Consider the following 21,347-nt stretch of genomic DNA (forward strand, 5'->3'; position numbering starts at 1 on the left):
TGACCCCTCTAGCACTCTGACTCACTAGTCTGTCTCCCTCTGTCATTGAGACATGAGACAGTGCAGAGTCCTTCACTTCCAACAGTTTCTTTCTATTATACTTACTTATTACATACATTCCAGGTAGAGGGATCAGGCTGTCCTTGCAGGAGAGAGAACCGGGGCCAATGATGCCCTGAAGCATCCCTGAGCCATCACCCCTTCCCCACGTGGGGCAGTCCTGGCGGCTCAGAGGGACCAGCGGCAGTGGTCCCAAGATTCCTGCCTCAAGACTCTGCACTGCAACCAGCCCCAGATTATGGCGTTCACTGCAGCTGCTGTACTGATCCAGACGAGAGCAGAGTATCGACCAGCCAGAGACTCAATTGTTATGTGTAGCCGGTTACTGTGCGTTGTAGGGCCTGGCTGGGTCAGAGCACAGCCACTGCAGCAGGAGCCATGCTCTGGGGGCCATTCACAGTGCAGAGAGCCCAGACAGGAATCTCTGCACCGCCCACCACTGACCCTGGCAATGGCCTTTGGCTGGGGATTGTGGGAGTTGTAGTCAACATCTGGGAATCCTTCTTACAGTCAACACTGCAAGAGACCCTTTCAACTTTTTATTTTTTTTAAAAAAAAAATCAAAATATTTCTATACTGCCCAAAACTTGCGTTTGGGTGGTTTACAATTAAAATCATTTAAAACATTCAATCAATTAACAATTAAAATCATTTAAAATTTTGAATTCAGGGTGTCCATTCAGGGTGCCCACCCCCCAATTTGACCTGGGTCCCACACCTCAGTAGAAACAACCCTGATGAGGATACATTTGTTCCTAAATGGATGTTGTTCATTCAGTACCGGAACAAGAAAGTCCAAGATTCTGTACACGCATATGAACTATTCATGATGATATAACCTTTGTTGAACTAGATGTTAGGAACATAGGAAGCTGCTTTCTAGTGAGTCAGCCTATTGGTCTATCTCGCTCAGTATTGTCTTCACAGACTGGCAGCGGCTTCTCCAAGGTTGCAGGCAGGAATCTCTCTCAGCAACCAGGGTAGACCCTGCTTAGCTAAGGGGAGAAGTCATGCTTGCTACCACAAGACCAGCCCTCCTCCCTGTTGAATAAGTAATATTTAAAAATTGTTTTATTCAACTGGATGTTGAATATGTAATATTTAGCCTATTGCTGATTGATCTCAATACTATTGCATCTCAGTCGAGAGATAAGCCTAAAGCCCTCTGAAAGCCATTCCCCTTCAGTCCAAATCCCTCTACTGCCTGGAGATAGGATGCTGCAGCTGGGGCCAGAGGCAGGGTTAGGCGGGATGTCCAGGGTTGGCAGCGGCTCTCAGGAGGTGGAGTTCAAGTCTTGGTTTCTCTTGGCTTCCTTATCAGATAATGCTAAATAAATAAAAAACAACAGAATGCAAAGTTATTAGCCAGCATCATGGACATGTCAGTATGGCGGCATTGGAGTCACAGAGCTCGAGGGGACGCAAAGGCCATCTAGTCCAGGCCTCCAGGCTGAAACCATCAGTCTCTGACACACACATCAAGGCACACACAGAAAAATGTGCTACAAGCAGAACTGAGGGTGACATTTAGAGGTCCCAGCACAGCAAATGCATCTCCACGGATGCTCAAGCAATTGAGCCAAGTTGTGCACTGAACAAGGAGAGAGAGGCCACAAAGGGACACTCAGCTATTTTGACCCAGAGGAGGAATCTCTACCTGAAGATTTTTTTTAAAGACTGTCATTTCCATCTTGAGCAGAGCCACGATCCTTCAGAGTAACAGAGAAAGGAAACGCTCCACAAGTTCAATCCAGAAAAGAGGACAGCCAGAACAGGAAACAGTTTGTCTTATTTCTGGGAAAGACTAGAGATTTGCCTCACAGGAAAGCAGAAGCCCTTTAAAGTTGGGGCACTTTCCCCACAGAGTCTACAGTAAGAAGAATAGTCTTAGGAACATAGGAAGCTGCCGTATACCGAGTCAGACCATTGGTCCATCCAGTTCAGTATTGTCTACACAGTCTGCCAGTGGCTTCTCTAAGGTTGCAGGAAGGAGCAGGGATGCAGCTAGGTAATTTCAGAATAATTAAAATAAATTAATCCCAACTAGGGGTACCAGTACTATTTGTGTTTTAAAAGTATATATGTGGCACACGCGCGCACGCGCACGCACACGCGCGCGCACACACACACACACACACACACACACACACACCCAATGTTATGGTTATCAGACTGGCTACTCCAGTCACTGGCTTACATCCAGACAACATTACTCATACATTACAGACTACATTACTCAACTTCAGTGGAAGTACTCATGAGTAACTTAGGCTGGATGTAAACCAGTGACTGGAGCAGCCCATTTCATAAATGTAACATTGGTGTTTGTGTCTGTGTGTTTCAGTTTGTGTGTAGACACACAAAGAAAATCTCTGTAGAGTACCTGAGCTGAAGGTTTGTCACAGAAGGGGGACACTTGTTTAAAAAGGTTAGGAACCCCTGAATTAATAAGTAAGAAGAGGGGAGTTGACTAGAATTGGAAAGATCTGAGTTCAAATCCTTCCCCACTCAGCTATAAAGCTCACTGGATGACCTTTCACAAGTCATAAGAACAGCTCAGCTGGATCAGGCCCATGGCTTATCTAGTCCAGCATCCTGTTTCACACAGTGGCCTACCAGATGCCACTGGAAGCTGACAGGCAGGAGTTGAGGGTGTGCCCTCTCTCCTACTGTTACTCCCCTGACACTCGCACTCAGAGGCATCGTGCCTCTGAGGCTGGAAGTGGCCTGTAGCCCTCCAACTAGTAGCCGTTGATAGACCTCTCCTCCATGAAGTTATCCAAATGAGATTGATTGATTGATTAAGTGCCGTCAAGTCGGTATCGACTCTTAGCAACCACATAGATAGATTATCTCCAGGATGATCTGTCTTCAACTTGGCCTTTAAGGTCTTGCAGTGGTGCATTCATTGCTGTCGTAATCGAGTCCATTCACCTTGCTGCTGGTTGTCCTCTTCTTCTCTTTCCTTCAACTTGTCCTAGCATCATAGACTTCTCAAGGGAGCTGGGTTTTCATATAATGTGTCCAAAGTATGATAGTTTGAGCCTGGTCATTTGTGCCTCTTGTGAAAATTCTGGATCGATTTGCTCTATGATCCATTGGTTTGTTTTCCTGGCTGTCCATGATATCCTCAAAAGTCTTCTCCAGCACCAAAGTTCAAAAGCATCAATACTTTTCTATCTTGCTTCTTCGAAGTCCAGCTTTCGCATCCATAGTGTGTCACGGGGAAAACCATAGTCTGAATGATTCTAATCATTGTAGGTGTAGACACGTCATGGCATCTAAATATCCTTTCCAAGGCCTTTATTGCAACCCTACCAAGTGCTAGTCTGCGGCGTATTTCTTGACTGCAGGATGCTTTGATGGTCGATCCTAAGAGGCAGAAGCTATCCATCACTTCAGTGTCAATTCTGAGGCTGGTTGCTGTACCCATTGTCATTAGTTTAGTCTTCTTTACATTTAATTGTAGTCTCATTTTTTCACTGTGCTCTGACTTTCATTACGAGAGCTTGCAGATCATCCACATTCTCAGCTATCGGAGTGGTGTCATCAGCGTAGTGCAGGTTATTGATGTTTCTTCCTTCAGCTTTAAAACCATGCTCATCCTCTTCCAATCCAGCTCCTCTCAGTATATGTTCAGCATATAAATTGAACAAAGAGGGAGAAAGTATACAGCCTTGTCTTACTCCTTTGTCGATGTGGAACCAGTCCGTTTCACCATGTTCTGTCTGGACATTGGCTTCCTACCCTGTGTATAGGTTTCTTATGAGACCAATTAGATCTTCTGGGACACCCATTTTCCTAAGGATATGTCACAACTTGACATGTTCAACCCAATCGAAGGCCTTTCTATAGTCAAGAAAGCACATATTGACTTCTTTCTGGTTTTCTTTGACTTTCTCAATTATCCAGCATACATCAGGAATGATGTCTCTTGTTCCTTGGCCTTTTCTGAAACCAGCTTGAACATCCGGCATTTCCCTTTCTACATAGGGCTCTAATCTGCACTGGATGATCTTGAGCATTATTTTGCTAGCAGGTGAAATTAAGGATATTGTGCGATAGTTTGCACAATCTGAGATAGGATGAGAAAATGAGGTAGGATGAAAAGAAGTCACTTTTTCTCATCCTAACCTACCTCACAGGATTGTTGCTGAAACATTCTTATTCTATCTGATAAACTTTTTGTACTTCCATAATAGCCTTATTTGGAGCAAGATATGGGAGGATCAGAACAGATCAGGTAATCTTCCTGAGCTTTCCCCTTAAAAGCATCAAAAGCAGCTGACAATCTATTGCAAAGTGTCTCCTTTGCTTGGGGGCTGCAGAGAAGTCTCACCGTCTTCTTCTCTTTCCTCCTCACCCAGTCAATGTGGAGAAGGGTATAGAGAGCTGTAGTATATAGAAATCTAGTTCATATTTTTGTTGCAGTTGTAACTGGTTTGTGTTATGAGGCTAATCTGAGGCAAGTTTTTCAGGAGACCCAGAGAAGAAAACCAGACCTCTATAGCCTGGCTGAGAGAGTCTGAATAAAGGCATTTCTTCAAACTATTCTCAGTACCAGGAAAAATCCTGAGATCTCATAAGAGCGAACAGAAGTGGAGGATTATCTGCCTAGGGACTAGGGAGGTGCACAAATCGTTTTTTGTGATTGCCCTGAGCCATTTTTGGAAGGGCAATATATAAATCAATCAAACAAACAAACAAATTTGAGGTTGAATTGAATCAGCCAGGTTTGAGTCAACCTTGAATCAGCCCAAATTTGATTCAGATTTGATCTCGAATCTATTTAGGAATAATTTAAAGGGCCAGGGGGTACCAGAGAAGGTAGGGTGATAGTGCCCAATGGGTGGCAATTACCACCCAAACCCCAAGAAATCGGGCAAAGGGGTGATTTTTAAGGAATTTTTGTATTTGGAGTGGTTTTAATTTTTCTGCCATAGGTTATAATGGGGATTTGAGGTGGCCCCATTACTCCCTGTGGGTTGTGTGAAGATGGCCCAAAGCAGTTTTGAGGGTAGGGCACATTAGGTGCCAACTACCCCCCAAACTGCAAGCCAGTTGGTTACTCTGTTTTGTTGTTGTTGTTGTTATTTGTTTGAGGAATTTTTGAGGTGTTTAGAGTAGACTCTTTGGTGTGTAATGATTTTTTTATAATGCATCCCAATAAGGATTCATAACACACCAAAGATTCTAAACTCTTCAAACTGAGTGCCCCACTGGCTTGTGGGTTGGGGGGTAGTTGGCAGATGGGATGCCACTAATTAAAGCCTGCTGTCAGGGAAAGTTCGATGTGAGAGCAACATCGATTTAAATAAGGAAGGAAAACAGCATGGGTGACACACCAACTCCTCTTCTCTCCTTCCAGCGGCACAGTATCTAGTTTAGTTTTGCAGCAACTTGCAAAAGGAGGAAGCACCAAAGAGGAAACTGGAGGTTGCAGGACTTTGCAAGGTGAAAGAAAGGTGATCTCCGTGCAAGAGGAGGAAAAAATATCTCCTTTTCTCCCCCCTTCCTCCTCCTTTCTCTCTCTCCGTAACGTGGACGACAGCAGCCCACTCACCCGCTCTGCTCTCTTCCAATCCCCTCCTTACAGCTCCCTCTCTTATGCTCTGGTGCCAGTGCCAAACAAGAGTGGGAGGCAGTGGCGGATTAGTGCAGAGGCGGCATCTGCCTCAGGCGGCAAAATTTGAGGAGCCGTTCACAAATGAGAATCTATGCACATATGCAATCCATCAAATCCATTCAGTTTACTTACTGTAGTAAACAATTTACTGTATTAACGTTACTTACTGTAGCAAACAATCCCAACCATCAGCAGAACAGCAACCAGAATTGCGAAGATGGATACCACAATGACTCCCAGCAGCACGGAGGCTGAAATCAGACAAACATCTCTTGAGTCAGACTGCAAGCAGCTCCCCAAGGCCTCGAGCAGAGATGCTTGAACCAGAGACACTGGAACTGGGACCTCCAGTCCTCCTCCTTCAGTAGCCTTGAGAGAGCAGAATTCCCTCACCAGGGAGGCCCACTAGAGCCCAGCAGCAAAGCTTCTTCCATTCAAAGGGCCTTGACCAATCTCATGCAACAATTTAATTCTTCTCCCTGAAGAGCTTCTCCATGCTTCCTCCCGCAGTGTTTTTTAAAAAAAATCTTAAAACACACCTTTTTAAGGAGGAATTTTTAATGCTCCTTTTTTTGTTTTGTTATATCTGGTAGGTTCTTTAGCTTTTTATAATTTTCAGTTTTTCGCTTTTAAAATAACCTTTAATTTGAACCTAATAATGACTGTGGTTTTTAATCTGACAAACTTTTTGTTTAATTTAGTTAATTTTATTACTTTTATTGTATCTTGTGTCTATCTTATTGTTGAGCTGCCCCAAGCAGTAGTGCACTGGAGGGACGGGGTATAAATATTTTAAATAAAATAAATTAATTAAATTAAATGGTAGTGCGCACCTGCATCTTCCCCCACACAGCAATAAAATCCACATGTTTCTGCTGCTCATTTCAACAAGGTTGAGGAGAGCTGGTCTTGTGGTAGCAAGCATGACTTGTCCCAATAGCTAAGCAGGGTCTGCCCTGGTTGCATATGAATGGGAGACTTGATGTGTGAGCACTGCAAGATATTCCCCTCCGGGGATGAAGCCGCTCTGGGAAGAGCATCTAGGTTCCAAGTTCCCTCTCTGGCTTCTCCAAGATAGGGCTGAGAGAGATTCCTGCCTGCAACCTTAGAGAAGCCGCTGCCAGTCTGTGAATACAATACTGAACTAGATAGACCAATGGTCTGACTCAGTATATGGCAGTTTCCTATGTTCCTATGTACTCTGTTCACCCATATCCTTCTTCCAGGGATACACCCCAAACACACACACAGGGGGCTTCTGGGAGTTACTGACAGTGCCTGGGTACTGCTCCCATTGAAGAAGAAACTCCCTCATGGGGAGCCCCTCACCTTTCCCCTAGGGGAGCATTCACCTTCCAGATCCTGCCAAAAAACCCTCTCTCCTCCCTGCAAAGGGTTCTGCCGCTGTCTCCCCTGAAGTCCCTCACTAGACCATTGCTACACAACTCTGCCTACTGCAAATGCTGGACTACAGCTTCCATCATCCCTGAGTTTTGGCCACTGTGGCGGGAGATGATGGAAGTTGCAGACCAAAAACAGCTGGATGGAGACAGTTGTACAGCACTGCACCAAACTCTCCAAGGCAAAGTTCAGAGGCTCTGGAAGACTATCATGTCCCCCCATCATACAGCTCATACTAACAGTCCTGTCCATTTGCTGATTTTCAGGTTGCTCATAAGTGATAATGGCTTGCAACCAGACTAACACGGCACTAGTGCAAACGTGTTGTACTAGTGCCGTGTTAGTCTGGTTGCCAGCCATTGTCTGCTGGAGCTGAAGTCCAGCAATGTCTGGGAACCCAAGATTGGGAACCCCTGGATTAGAGGATGCAAAGGATGCACTGAACCAAAGGAGGCTTGCATGGTCCTCTCTCCACCTGCATGCCTAGAGAAGAATCTGGGGGCCTTGAAGGGAGTTGCCCCCTTCCCCAGGCTAACTTTGCTTAGCCCCTCTTAATGGTCACATCCCTCACTTGCTTTGCACCCAAAAGTGTACGCAGGGATTCAACGAGTGATATTCTTGGAGTTTGTGCTGTTGCTGAAGGGTTCTCCTGGTTTTTGTCCCTCCCTCCTTCCTCCCTGGGTGAAAATCCAGCTCTCACCATCTGCCACCCTGCCCCAAATGAGGCAGCCTGTCCTTACTTTGCAGTCTCTTACCAGGCTCCTCCCAGCAAAAGACCAGGGGCTCCGTCAAGCTGCCATGTTCCACGTGGCACTGGTAGTGGCTCCTGTCTTTAGGATTGACCTTGACGCTGAGCCAGGTGTGGTAGGTCCCATCCGAGTTGGGAGTGACACCCCCACGGAAGGTCTCGTGCTCCCAGACCTCCCCATCCTTCCTCCAGACGGCATCGATCTCCTTGGGATAGAAGCCATGGGCATGACAGATGAGGGTTTCCAGACCATCATAGTTAACCTTCACTATTGGCTGCTCTGTGAAAACAGCAACATTAGCCCAGTTTAAGGCAGCTTTCCACTGGCTGTGTGAAGGACTGAGCTGAATGCCATTTTTTGTAGTAAAATGGATGCATGGGTTAATTTTCTGGTTGACCTTGTTTGTGCAGAGGTCAGGGTGGTTTTCTTCTCCTTCTTTATACAAGGGTTAAAAGTTCCAACTAATAAGGTTGTATGACCAAGACAAAAGTTTAGTTTGGGTAATTGTTCCCCCAGGTCAAAAGTTTACTTTGAGAGGTAATTAAAGGAGATTCTCGTTAACTGTGGATTCCATAGCCACGGTTTTGCATATCCACAGTCGAGGAATTGGCACCCAACCTCGGTATACGCAGGGGGAAGGCAACTAAGGGGTTAATTTTCACATATCCGCAGGTTGGAGGTGGCTGGAAATGACCTCGGAGGTCATTTCCAGCTGCCATTTTGAAATCAGGAGCCTCAAAATGGCTCTTTTTGAAGAAAAACAACAACATGATTGTTGGCCACTTTCCTGCTTTGGGGAGCATTGCTATGTTGCCAAGGATCCACGGATCACGGTAGGCTACTTCTCCCCACATTTTTAGGGCCATTGCTCCCTTTTTTGTAGCATTTCCCCGACCTCCGGGAACCTAACCCCCGTGATCCCATTGCCCCAATGCCCCCATATTTGCAGTTTCCGTATTTGCAGTAGCAGTGGGGAATGGAACCCCCGTGAAACTGGAAGTTCTCCTGTACAGGGGAAGGGTCAGAAGTTCAGCTGGAAGTTGTTGCTGGCCTAAAAGAAACCTTTTAATATAAGGGTGAAGGTATCAAGTTTAATTCAAGGGGAGTTGCTGAGACCCCATCCAAAGGTTTAAAGGTTAAACAAAGTGCACTCTCCTGACTGGCTATTCAAGAGGAGGTGGGAAGACATGTGGGGATAAAAAGGCTGTGGTTTGAGAAAGCAAGACATAAGCCGAGTCAGAGCAGGACAGGGACAAGGGAAAGTGTAAGGCTGGATGTGGAGAAATCACAGTGGAAAAGAAACAGGAATGCTGGAGAAAGAATGGCTGATGAAGGGAGCTTCTGGTAAGAGTGAGTGTGTTGGGATTCTGTTTAGAAAAGGGTGACTGCATGCGTTTATCCCATTTTAATTTTTCTCTTTTGCTCTTATAGTTCTTTATACAGAAACATTTCCAAAAACCTATTGTTAAAATCACTCTTTTCCTCTCTCAAGTAAAAACACATCTTTAACTCCGATCTCGTGGTTTCTGTCTATATTGACTTCCCCACCCCACACCTATGTGCCATACAACACTACCTAAGGCAGGTATGAGACAGAGGTCTGGTGGGATGTTTAGTGGAGACAGCCAGAAGGAAAAAATCCACTTGGTGTCTCTTTAATCACAGAGCCAGTTGGTATCCGGCCATGACAGCCTGGTAAGAAGAATGTGGTCTTCTAATGCAAGGAAGGGCCCTCGTGTCAATTCCCATGTGAATTTGTGGGGTGGGGGACTTTTGGAGAAATGTCACCAAGTCCCAACAGCTGAACTGGTTTAGGTCCCACATGCCCCTGCTAACTGGGCAAAGAGGCATCTTTGAAAGAGCTGATTCTCTTGATACTGGGCAGCAGGGGAGCAATTGGCCCTATTCAATCCCAGCACTGCACTCCTTTAATGGCTGTTGCTTTTGTCCACCTTGTGTTTGTGAGCCCTTTGGGGACAACAAACCATCTTCCCATTATTATTTTTTATATGTAAACTGGTTTGGGAACTTTTCTGTTGAAAAAGCAGTATATAAATAATATCAATAAGAATGGTAAAAACAACAAATGATATTTTGATTGAGCTGTCAGCCACAACCCCAAGAAGTCTTTCTCTGTTAGTCACTGCCAGTTCAGACTGCACCAGAAAATACATTAAATTATTATTTTTTGCCTTAATATGTTTCAGTTTAAACGTACCTACTGTGAACTTCAGGGAGCAGGAATAGGAGACCTTCAAGGTCACTTCTAATTCCAAAATTCTGTGGCTGACATACTGTGCAACGTCCCATCTGCCTTTCAATGAAACATGTGCAAAGTTGTGCAAGAGCATTCTTCACAACTGCACACATGCTCCATTACAAGGCAGTCAGAACATTGTACAGTATGTCAGCCTATGAGTCTAAGATTCTAACTTCATTAGCAATTTTGTTGCACATTCCCCAAGTAAGAGAAATCCTTTGTGAGTGTTTTGTGAGATCAACATTGATTTTCACCACCCTAATACTTCAAGAGCCACCTAATGGCACAGTGGGGAAATGACTTGCCTATTGAGCAAGAGGCTGCCGGTTCAAATCCCTGCTGGTATGTTTCCCAGAATATGGAAAACACCTATATCAGGCAGCAGTGATATAGGAAGATGCTGAAAGGCATCATCTCACACTGTGCGGGAGGAGGCAATGGTAAACCCCTCCTGTATTCTACCAAAGACAACCACATGGCACTGTGGTCGCCAGGAACTGACACTGACTCAAAGGCACAGCTTTACCTTTACCTTTAATAATTCAAAGAGTGACATGTTGTGCTGTGTAACATGGGCAGTGCTGAACCATCCATGCTACTGCAGAGGTCTAAAAAAAAAGTCTATGGCATTGTAGAAGTGTGCTCTTGTGCTAATACTTAGATTTACATGACACCACTTGCATATTTCCAGATTTTAGTGCAAGCGAGCTTTTGTGCAGTACCATAGGTGTTGTTTTATATGCTGACAGCAACACAGGCACTTCAGCCACTGTCTGCTTTACACTGCACAGCATCAGCCAGTATCGTCTGCAAACCTGGCAATCTGCAAACTTGGCAACCCCCTTCAGCCAGATCACGTATAACCAAGCTGTGAAGCACCAATCCCAATACTGATCCTTTGCAAACCCAGCTCCTTATCTCCCTCCATGGTGAGAGATGTCCATTCATTCCTACTCTTTGCTTCCAGTTCTATACCATAGAAAATGCACTATACCCATCTAGTATAGTTACTAATTCATAAAAGGACCTCTCCTCTTATCCTAGGATTGTGAAGTTCACTCAAGAGCCTTTGCTGAGAGAGTTTGTCTAAAGCTTTTGGGAATTCCAAACATACAAAGATCACATCCATCCACATCCCTCCTGTGGCACTCTCAAGAGTTAGTGAGGCAGGACTGCACTTTGCAGAAGCCATGCTGAGTCATCCTCAGCTGCGGTCTGAATGCAGTCTGTATTCTACCATCTCATTCAGCTGCACGTCTAAGATGAATGCAAGAAGGGGAGTCAGTGTGTAGAAGAAGTGTTACCCTTCCCCACCAGCCTCACCTGTCCTCAACAGAGTTTGCTTTCCATACTCTAAGAATTTCTGCAGGAACTTAGTACATTCCTCCTCCATGAAGTATCTCCTCCCTTGAAAGATACTAGGTTCAGCCTCCCATTTCCTCTTGACCATCTCGGCCTTCGTATCAGTTGCTATCCAAGTGAGGGTCTCCCTGTCAAGGCTGATGAAGTCCCTTCCATCATAGGCATACCGATAATATCCTCTTTGGCGTCCTTCTTCACTGACTTCACAGCCAAACACGCGCTGCCAGGTGTGAAGCCCTGAAAGGAGACCCACAAGGTGGGGGCATCAGGGACAGAACAGGGTGGCAGGGGGCCCACACCCCACCTGATTGCTATTCCAATTAGTGCAGGGAGGACCTTTCCTCACCCACTTTTTTAGACTGAAAAAACTGATATCAGAAGGGTTGCATTGGAGGGGAGTCTTTCAACAAATAGGGCTGACATCTCCTCCCCATATTGGGGTCCCAGACCACATGATCAGTCACGATGTTGTGCATTGTCACCAATCATGCTCACTTATAACCAGCCCTTCACTTTTCATTTGTCTTGGAGTCCCAATTCAAGATGGGGAGACTGGAGTGCCTGGCATCAGCCAAGATGGCCCACTTTGTTCTAGTTCAGAACTGTGTCTTATGGAGTATCTGAGCCTTTCTGAATTGCTAGTGGAAATCTCACTATGTTGCCGTTTCAGAGCCAAAACTAAAAATCCTGAACTCTGGGTTTGCATGATGCAATCAGTGGGCACAGAGGTGAGCTGAGATTAGCTGGTGAATTTCTGAGGCTTGCTCATAAAAATATTGAGTCTATAGAATTCCACCTCTTGCATCTATATTTTTGAGCCTTGTCAAAATTATGGAGCATTAGATCAGAGATGTTTATAAAGCAGCCAATGGGCAAAAATGTGATCTACAAGAAACGTTATGGCATATTTCTGTAAAACCCACAAGGAACTGTGTAGATCGACTGCTTACTATCTGGCATGGTACAGGGGATGAGGAGAGAAAGGTGGAAGGAGAAACTCATTGCCCCAGTCCATAAGTTGAACTAAGGGAGGTCTCCTCCTCACCCCAAACAAAGTCTGTGTCTCCTTTCAATTCCATACTTTCTGGGCGATGACAAAAGTCATATGGGGTGATGATTGTGGTTGTGGAGGTGTGAAATGAAAGGAAGCTTCTCTCCTGGAAGGCCACCCCTTCCCCTCCTCATTCCTGATCTCCTGTCTCTTGCCCATGGAAGGGGAAATCCATGCCCTTCCCAGCCTCCACTCACCCCTGCTGTGGTTGTAGTGTTTCTGCAGGATCAGTAAATCTCCTCGAAACAGCATCTCGGAATACTTTACTCTCTTTGTGGTCCAATCCCAGAAGCTGGCATCCTCCTCCTCCGCCTTCTTCATCCAGGGTACATCAGGGAGACACCTCCTCCTGTTACTGTCATAGTGGCCAATGAGCTGGTCATCCACATATGCAAAAGCAATGAATTGGGGCATGCCCTGGATGGGTTCCGACACCAGAATGTGCGATAAATACAAGGAATGTGATGAGGAGCCTACAAGAGAAGAGAGGGGCACTCAGTTAGGAGGTCTGAAGCAGAGGATACTCCAGCCAGCTATAAAGCCCCCCTTCCCATGATTCTGCCTTGTCCATGCAGGCAGAAGGGCTGTCTTTTACCACACCATAAAACACAACCACTGCCATGGGTGAGGTGACTAGCTTTGCCTGCATTTTAGTCCCTCTTACTTCTTAAACTGCCTTCCCGGACCTGTACATGGTATACTTCATCAAACCCAGCTTTTTGATACAGCCTTTGGCTTATCCTCTTAGTCCTCATTTCCAAAAGTAACTAAATATGTCTGGAAAAAATGGGGTCTGTGCCCCTCCCATTTTAACTAGTGAGTGTCATAAATCTGTTAACTCAGCTAACCCAACAGGATTTACAACCCCCTTCAGCACTCCCCCTGAAAGTTAAACAGAAAGTAGCAGCGAAGCTGCATGAAGGAAAACAAAAGGCTCCCAAAGAAAATAGTAAAAATTATGTCCCCTGAACTGAACTAGGTACCCCCCTCTAACAATAACTGAGTAATAACTGAAAAGAAAACAACAGAGCAAGGAACTAATGGAACAAGAACACAGAGCAGGAAAGAACAGAACAAGGGCAAACTGGAACTCAAAAAAGATGAGAATTCAAAATAGAACACAGTCCGCAGTCAGCAAAAGTTGCTAACAGCATTGGTGGAAATCACAGACTGCTTAAGATATGGCTCAAGAGAACCAGCAGCCAATCAGGCTTCCCTGAGTCAGCACTTCTGCTTCCTCTCTTGTGATCTCCTGCGCCTGCGTGTCTCCCACTGAGCTTTCCTCTTGAGACGTCTTCTCAAGACAGGTGAAATCCCAGCCTCCTCCTGATCAGCCTGCTTCTGATCAGGATTCATGTCTGGCAGCTGTTCCGATTCCTCAGCTCCAGAGTCTGGTCTCCCTGCCCAATCCTGTTGTCGTGCCTCTGAGCCCTCACTGGCAGGCGAATCCTCCTGTTCCTCCTCTGACTCTTCTGAGTCAGAAGTCTGGGCCATGAAAGTGAGGGAAATTCTAGACAGTCTAGAAACTCTAGATTTTGAGAACCCAACAAATGGGATTTTCCTTTTTGCCTCTATTCCATTTCACTCACTAATCCAAGCAGAGGCTGACATTTTCCCACTGCTGACATCAGCATGAAGATCAACTAAGAGGTAAATGTTTTTGCACATCTAGACTCCTCTTTAGGAGTTTGTGGTATTTATCCCTTATTGCCATCTTATGGCAACTCAGAACTGGGCCTTCTTCGTAGCTGCTCCTGGTCTGTGGAATGCACTCCCGACAGATATCTGTAGTTTGGACTCATTGTTGGCTGACAAGAGAGTGCTAAGGGCATACTTGTTTGGCCTGGCTTTCCAAGGTATTTAAAATTGTTTTTCAGTATTTTAATTGGTTTTAAATTATTCTGAATTGTTTTTAAATCTGTTTTAATATTGTTTTAAGTAGCTTATTTTAAATTATATTTGCCTTTGTTTTTTACTTGTTGTACACTGCCCAGAACTTTTGGATAGGGCGGTATAGAAATGTAATAAATAAATAATGATTATTCCTCCTCCCTTGTGATAACTTGCCCATGTGAATAAGGCCCAAGAGGTCCTTTCTAGGGATGTGCCTGAAAGTGTTCCGGAGGCGACAGGGGTGCTCCCTTAAGGGCAGGGGAGGCTGCACTCACCCCTCCCGCCACACTTCCCCCGCCAGCGCTCCATTGTTTTAAAGCCCCTCTGGGTGGCAGCGTACCTCCCTGCTGCCCAGTTCCCGTTCCTGGCCGGAAGTATCAAACGTGCATGCACCTGTCGAATGCATGCACAACAAATGGGTGTGCGCTCATACACGACAGGCGCACAGGTGCCTTGTTACTTCCGGCTACTTCCAGCTGGGAACGGGGAAGCAGGGAGGTACACTGCCGCCCCCAGGGGCTTTAAAACAATGGAAAACCAGCAGGGGAAATGTGGCGGGAGGGGTGAGTGCACCCTCCCCCACCCTTAAAGAGCCACCCCCACTGCCTCTGAAACAGCCTCGGTAGCCAAAACATTTCGGAGGCCTCTATAATGGCCTCTGAAAGGTTTCGGGCTCAAGCCTAGTCCTTTCCTGGTTCAAATCCCTGCTGGTGTGTTTCCCAGAATATGGGAAACTCCTATATCAGGCAGCAGCGATATAGGAAGGTGCTGAAAGGCATCATCTCACACTGTGCAGGAGATGGCTATGGTAAAGCACTCTTGTATTCTACCAAGAAAACCACATGGCTCTGTGGCTGCAAGGAGTCGACACCGACTCAACGGCACAACCTTTCCTTTTTATGGTGGGCTAAACACGCCAGCTATAAAGGAAGCTGTCCTGGTAATTAAGGTCTTCAAAAATGGAAGATTTTTTATTTTTTATTTTTTTGCATTCCTTTACAGGAATGCTTTTACATTCCATCTTATTTATTTATTATTTCTCTGTGTAAACCGCCCTGAGCCATTTCTAGAAGGGCAGGATAGAAATCGAATGATTGAATGAATGAATTCCTTTACAGAGCATGAAAACGGTTCTCAAAACAGTGGGGTGGGGCAGAGGCTGTGGGCCTGAGCTGAGCCCTGTGGGTCCAGCAGAGGTGCACCTAGGTAATTTTGGAGCCTGGACCTAAAGGCCTGTGGAGGTCCTTCTGCCTGCTGGAGGCCCCCTCTCCAACACTGCAAGTTAAGCATCATCTCCACACACACACACATATACATCATGACACACCTGTGTCCCCCCACTCCCCCCGTCTCTAAAGCATCCGGCACAGATAATAATCACACTCAGTCACCTGGTACAGTGCGAACCAGCAGCAACTACTCCACCCAGGACAGACTAAAGAGGATTTGGGGGGCCCCCAGGGACTGTGGAGGCCCTGGACTTTGGTCCCAAAGTCCAGGGGTAAGAGAGCACCACTGTTCAATACCAGGGTAAGTTCTTCTGGCCCTGCTCCATGCAGGGAAACCAGAGCTCAAACATCCCTAAGCGAAGATTATTCTGCTTCTCCTTGAAGACCTGCCACAGGAGAGGGAGTCCACCCCCATGGACTAGATGGGTATTTCCCCGCCATAAATAGAACAGGGTCACTTCATAGCACATGTTGATTCTGGCTTGCTCCAAGCCTCCAGAGTCTTTGAAGATTTATTTTATTTTTATTTTGTTATTGTGAGCCTTTCGGGGACAGGGAGCCATTTTCTTTCTCTTTCTATGTAAACCGCTTTGGGAACTTTTGTTGAAAACTGGTACATAAATATTTGTTGCATTCCTATCCGTGGAAGAGCTGCAAATCTTGGCAGTCACCTAGTGCAGACTGCGCAGGCAGCTGCTTGCCTGATAAGCTATCATTTTCCCTGCAGCTGCAGCTGACAAAAAAAAGCAGACTCAAGCCAGCAGATCAGCTGATAGGAACTCCTTACTCTCTCTCATACAGCAAGGTGGAGGGGCACCCGCAGGGAAAGAGCCACCGGCCGCCACCCCTCAGACAGTACTTGTCTCTGCATTCTTATTCTTTATCTGTGCAGCGCCTATCCAAGTGCTAAGCTTTTTACAAGTGATGACACTGGGAAATGGTTTCCGGTGCTGAGTGCTGATACGCAGAACCAGCTCTCCTTTAGTACAGTGGAGAGCTCAAGTGACCCAAGAGCGAGGACAGGCTGAAGGCAGAGAATTAGTGAGGAGTTTGGAGGCAGATTCTGAGCTAAGAAGTGGGCAAGGGCAGCAGCACAAAGAGATGGGAGAGAGGTTTCTTTTCCAGGTATGATGATGTGACATGTGCACTCACATACCTCTTTTCTAGATGCTGTTGCTGTTTCCTATTTGCATCCTTAATGATATTGGTTTCAAAATTCAAACTACCTCCTTTTCTCCCCCTTCTTTGAGGGAACTGTCCAAACTTTGCTTGTTTTTTTCTGGCTTCCCCCCCCTAGTATTGTTTGGCTTTAAATTAAAAGCGAACCTGGCCACTCTACCCGTCCCGGGCTGCGGCTGGCCTCCCTCCGCCAGTGAGAGGGAGAGTGGCGGTATTATGGCGGGGTAGGGAGGCGTTGAAATGGATAGATGAAGATAAAATCTTTCCACCACTTTTCCGACTGAAATTGTTGTGGTCCTCCCATCAATATACATTCTCCTCTAAGCATTCATACCCAAGCCTTGGGGTGGGGTGGGGTGATGGGGACAAGAAAAGCAGCTGGAAGATGGGGTGCGGACAAGCAAAGCCCCAAGCCCCCCGCTTTCCCCCCTTTTTCTTAAAATGCAGGATTTTTAAATACACCCTAATATAGATATCTCCTGCTGTCAAATCTGGACTTAGGGGCGACGGCAGCAGACTCAGCACACACACAATTGATTGATTGATTAAGAGCCGTCAAGTCGGTGTCGACTTAGCGACACGCACAATAACCCACCGTAATAAAAGTAGATTCCAACTTTTCTGGGATTTTTGCCGTGGAGGGGCTAACACCACTTCATGAGGGGGCAGTTTTGAATGGGTCAAAGCCCCCGTAGTACCATCACCCCAACCCACCCACCCAGAGTGGACTTCTTGAACAACTAGCTGTTTCGCCGCCGTTTCTCCCCCGACTGCCACCGCCTTTTTGCCTGCCTGCCCGCCCGCCCACCGTTCACCTTCTTCGACTTCTTCCCCGCGCCGCCGCCGCCGCCTTCTTTGGCCGGCCACTGCCATATTGCTTGCTCCCATGCAGCAAGTTCAGCTCGGACTACAAATCCCAGCCCACCCGCCTCCTCTGCCAATTTAAACGCCCCCCCCCCCCTTCTGTTACTCACCAGAGGAGCCCCGCTCTTGCAGCACTAGCAGGACAGCTGCCCCCAGGTGCAAGAAGTACCAGTGCGGTAGACGCCTCATTTTGGATAGAGGAGCGAAGTAGAGGAAGGAGCCCCTTGTCGAGTATTTCTTTCTCGCGGCGCTCTCTTCGCTCCCCGAGGAGAAATGTGGAGAAAGAGTGGCTCAGGGAGGCATTGGCCAATCGGAAAAGGTCGCCCGCATTGCATCATCAGTTGCCGGGCAGATCTCGCCAAGGCGGAGCCTTTGAAAGTGAAAGTTCTTCACAGGGATGAGGCGCATTAAGAGAGCTTAATACGCAGCAGGACGATAGCAGTGAGTAAAATAAATCATTCTCTTACAGGGCGCCGAGAAGATTCTGTGTGAATCCTCTAAAAAAGACACAAGGAGGCATTGTAGCTCAATGGTAGTAGAGCACTTGCTCTGCGGGCAGGAAATCTTAGTCTGATGTCATAATAACCCACGCTCTAGAAATAGGAGCTATAGTTCAGTGCGTAGAGCGCTTGTTTCAGGTGCAGAAGGTTGCAGGTTCAATCCCTAGCAGAGGCTCTTTATTATGTCTTTTCCAGTGAAATCTGGGATTAGGTCCACCACTCTGCCAGGAAATGATGAAGCTGCAATTTCCTGCTTCAAGATCTTGAATGAACACAGAAAGCCCTTAACTCAACAAGTTAATTTGAAGGGATATTTGTTAACAGAATTTAAAAATAGGAGGTGTTGGAGAAAACACAAAGGCAGAAATCATGTTGTCAAACGTCAAAAATAAAAGATCGATGGCTTGTTAGACATTAGTACAGTATCATTTGTTGATCAGGATGTTCCCTCTCTAGCCTATTTATATTTTTTAATGGGATAGGGAACTCCAGAACCCAATTTCAGAAGAAGAATGAATGCATTATGGTACAATAATGTTAAGAGAATTATCTTCTTTTAAAAAAAATGCTTTTAGTATTATAAGTAGAAACAGAAAGGTTACATCTCTAAGAATCCAACAAAACCAAACAAGTTAACATACAAGGTCATATCCATCAAAACCAAGACATAAGAAAAATACAATAGTATTAATAGAAAGTCCTTAACTGGGTATCAGTAGCTATCAATAAAAGAATCTTGAACCCTAACCCTAAAGAAAAAAAGAAAAAAGTCAGCCCCAACCTGGTTGATCATCCTACTGTCAGGCAATCTAAGGAAGAGGGAACCAACCCAACGATGACGTACAAAATAGAAATAATGTGAGTAATTTGAGCGCAGAACCAGACATCCCCAATACTCTATGGTCTGAGCTCCACACCACAAACTCAAAAAATGTTAAGTATTGGTGGTTAAATTCTGTATTCTAGAGGAAAGAGAATATAAGTTCCCTCACTCCAATTTTGTCCTGCATCTGATTTCAAACCTATATAAATAATAAGGAAATTTATTCAAAAACTTGGATACGTTCGAATATTCAATGGAGAAGAAAATAAGAAAATAAAACATGAATTCTGCCATAACAAAAATAGTATGTGTGTTGTAAATACAAGGCCACATGCCCACCTATATATAAATATCCCATCTTGTTAGACTGGTATTCAAAAACCATAATAAAATAATTGACAAAGATTTAGTTTCGTTTAGATTTAGTTTAGTTTAGTTTAGTTTTTAGTTTAGAAAAAAGACGACTGCGGGGTGACATGATAGAGATCTATAAAATCATGCATAGTGTGGAGAGAGAGAAATTCTTTTCCCTCTCACACAACACTAGAACCAGGGGTCACTCCATGAAATTGATTGCCAGGAGGTCTAGGACCAACAAACGGAAGTACTTTTTCACACAACACGTGATCCACTTGTGGAACTCTCTGCCACAGGATGTGGTGACAGCCAACAACCTGGATGGCTTTTAAGAGGGGTTTGGATGACTTCATGGAGGAAAGGTCTATCAATGGCTACTAGTCGGAGGGCTGTGGGCCACCTCCAGCCTCATAGGCAGGATGCCTCTGAGTACCAGTTGCAGGAGAGTAATAGCAGGATAGAGGGCACGCCCTCAACTCCTGTGTGTGGCTTCCAGTGGCATCTGGTGGGCCACTGTGCGAAACAGGATGGGCCTTGGACTAGATGGGCCTTGGGCCTGATCCAGCAGGGCTGTTCTTATGTTCTTATGTAAAGATCAGCTAAACCTCTAACAGTCCCCTCTGCATGTAATGAAAAACAAACAAACAAACCGGAGAGATAAATGGAGGGAGACTAAATCCAGCCTTGACTGATCTTTATAACCTACAGTTGGTAGCATAAACTGTCAAACTTCAGCAGTTAAATAACCCCTCTATACAGATCTCTAATCCTTCGCAGTTAACTTCGAATTGTTTGCATCCAGCTAAGCTTCTCAAAGTGTTATTATAAAGTATTCATAGCGGGTAATAAAAGCCCATAGGGGAGGAAAGAGGGAATAATAAACTGGAGCTAAAAAGAGAGACAGCATAATCTTCAGCTGCTTGTCATTTGTATCCTTTCAGAACAATAATGTCATATAATAGGGTATAGCCGGTAATCTTGTTCCATATGTTTAAAAATATTTGCACTATTGTGTCAATTTGCTTCTAAGAATTAAGTTTACAAGAATATTCTCAGTTCTTCCCTGAATCCTCCATTCCCAATGCATTCTCATTTCCTCCTTTAAAAACAACAACCCGGAAGCAGATATATGTGACATTTCCTTAGGTCTTTGAAACCATTGGGTTCATAATGCCACTTAGTTCCTGATTAGATTATTACCCATATTAGACCTTATTTATAACTCCTAAATATTAATGGCCTCAGTAGCCCCAAACAGCAGCAGTGGTTGCCTGGACCCTTCCTTGCTGCCAGTGCCGCCATGGCTGCTCATTCCCCTGTCAGGCTGCTGACAGGCTCAGGCCCGTCCCTTGCCCTCCCTTCGGTCTCTCTTCCCCCTCCCTTCTTTTTTTCTCTCTCTCTCCTCCACTCTTTCTTCCCCCTCCCTTCATGTTTTTTCTTCCTCCCTCCCAGAGTTAACAGATTTTGTTCATTTACACAACGGCATCCTCCTTCTCCTGAAGGGGCTCTTTCCTCCCTCAGGACCTGCCTTTTTGCAGACCCCTGCCTGCTGTCCTTTTATATCCAGAACATCTTCCGACCAGTAACAGCTGCATTCCAACTGACCTGAACCATCACAGGCCCCTCCTCCTTATCTGCATAGGGGATCCCCACTGCCCAATCACCATGGTGCTTCTGCTCTCACAGGCTCCTTCGCCCTATCTGCATATGGAATCCCCACTGCCCAATCAGGTGCTTCTGCTTGCAAACTCTGCATATGGAATCCCCACTGCCCAATCAGGTGCTTCTGCTTGCAAACTCAGCCAATCGCCTCCTTCCTACCACGTCACCACGCATGGCCCGTCTACAAGAAATAAGTATATAGAAGTTAGAAGCAGCCTGGATAAATTAGAATATTGATGGTATCTGACTCCTTTACGTCTAAAACATATTAATCACTTGATGGAAGTGTGGCATTCCTGAAGAAAATGTTTTACATAGATTTTGGTAATGT

The 21,347-nt window shown here is 45.6% G+C and overlaps 1 protein-coding gene across 3 annotated transcripts; it reads right to left on the reverse strand.

Moving 5' to 3' along the window:
* Positions 1-586: 586 nt before the first annotated feature.
* Positions 587-21,250, reverse strand: LOC128347724 (major histocompatibility complex class I-related gene protein-like). Of its 3 annotated transcripts, none has more exons than XM_053302749.1 (6): positions 20,831-21,250; positions 12,707-12,982; positions 11,420-11,695; positions 7,843-8,115; positions 5,854-5,937; positions 587-1,387 (listed from the first exon to the last, which is right to left on the reverse strand). In XM_053302749.1, exons 1-6 carry the CDS (start codon positions 20,838-20,840, stop codon positions 1,335-1,337), a joined length of 972 nt encoding a protein of 323 aa, XP_053158724.1. In that variant the 5' UTR covers positions 20,841-21,250; the 3' UTR covers positions 587-1,334. The 3 variants fall into 3 exon arrangements, with proteins under 3 accessions (XP_053158724.1, XP_053158722.1, XP_053158723.1); XM_053302747.1 differs by lacking the exon at positions 20,831-21,250 and adding an exon at positions 17,785-18,082; XM_053302748.1 differs by lacking the exon at positions 20,831-21,250 and adding an exon at positions 17,626-17,701.
* Positions 21,251-21,347: the final 97 nt, after the last annotated feature.

Source organism: Hemicordylus capensis, chromosome 2 (genome assembly GCF_027244095.1).
Source record: "Hemicordylus capensis ecotype Gifberg chromosome 2, rHemCap1.1.pri, whole genome shotgun sequence".
In the NCBI taxonomy this organism is placed as follows: domain Eukaryota; kingdom Metazoa; phylum Chordata; class Lepidosauria; order Squamata; family Cordylidae; genus Hemicordylus; species Hemicordylus capensis.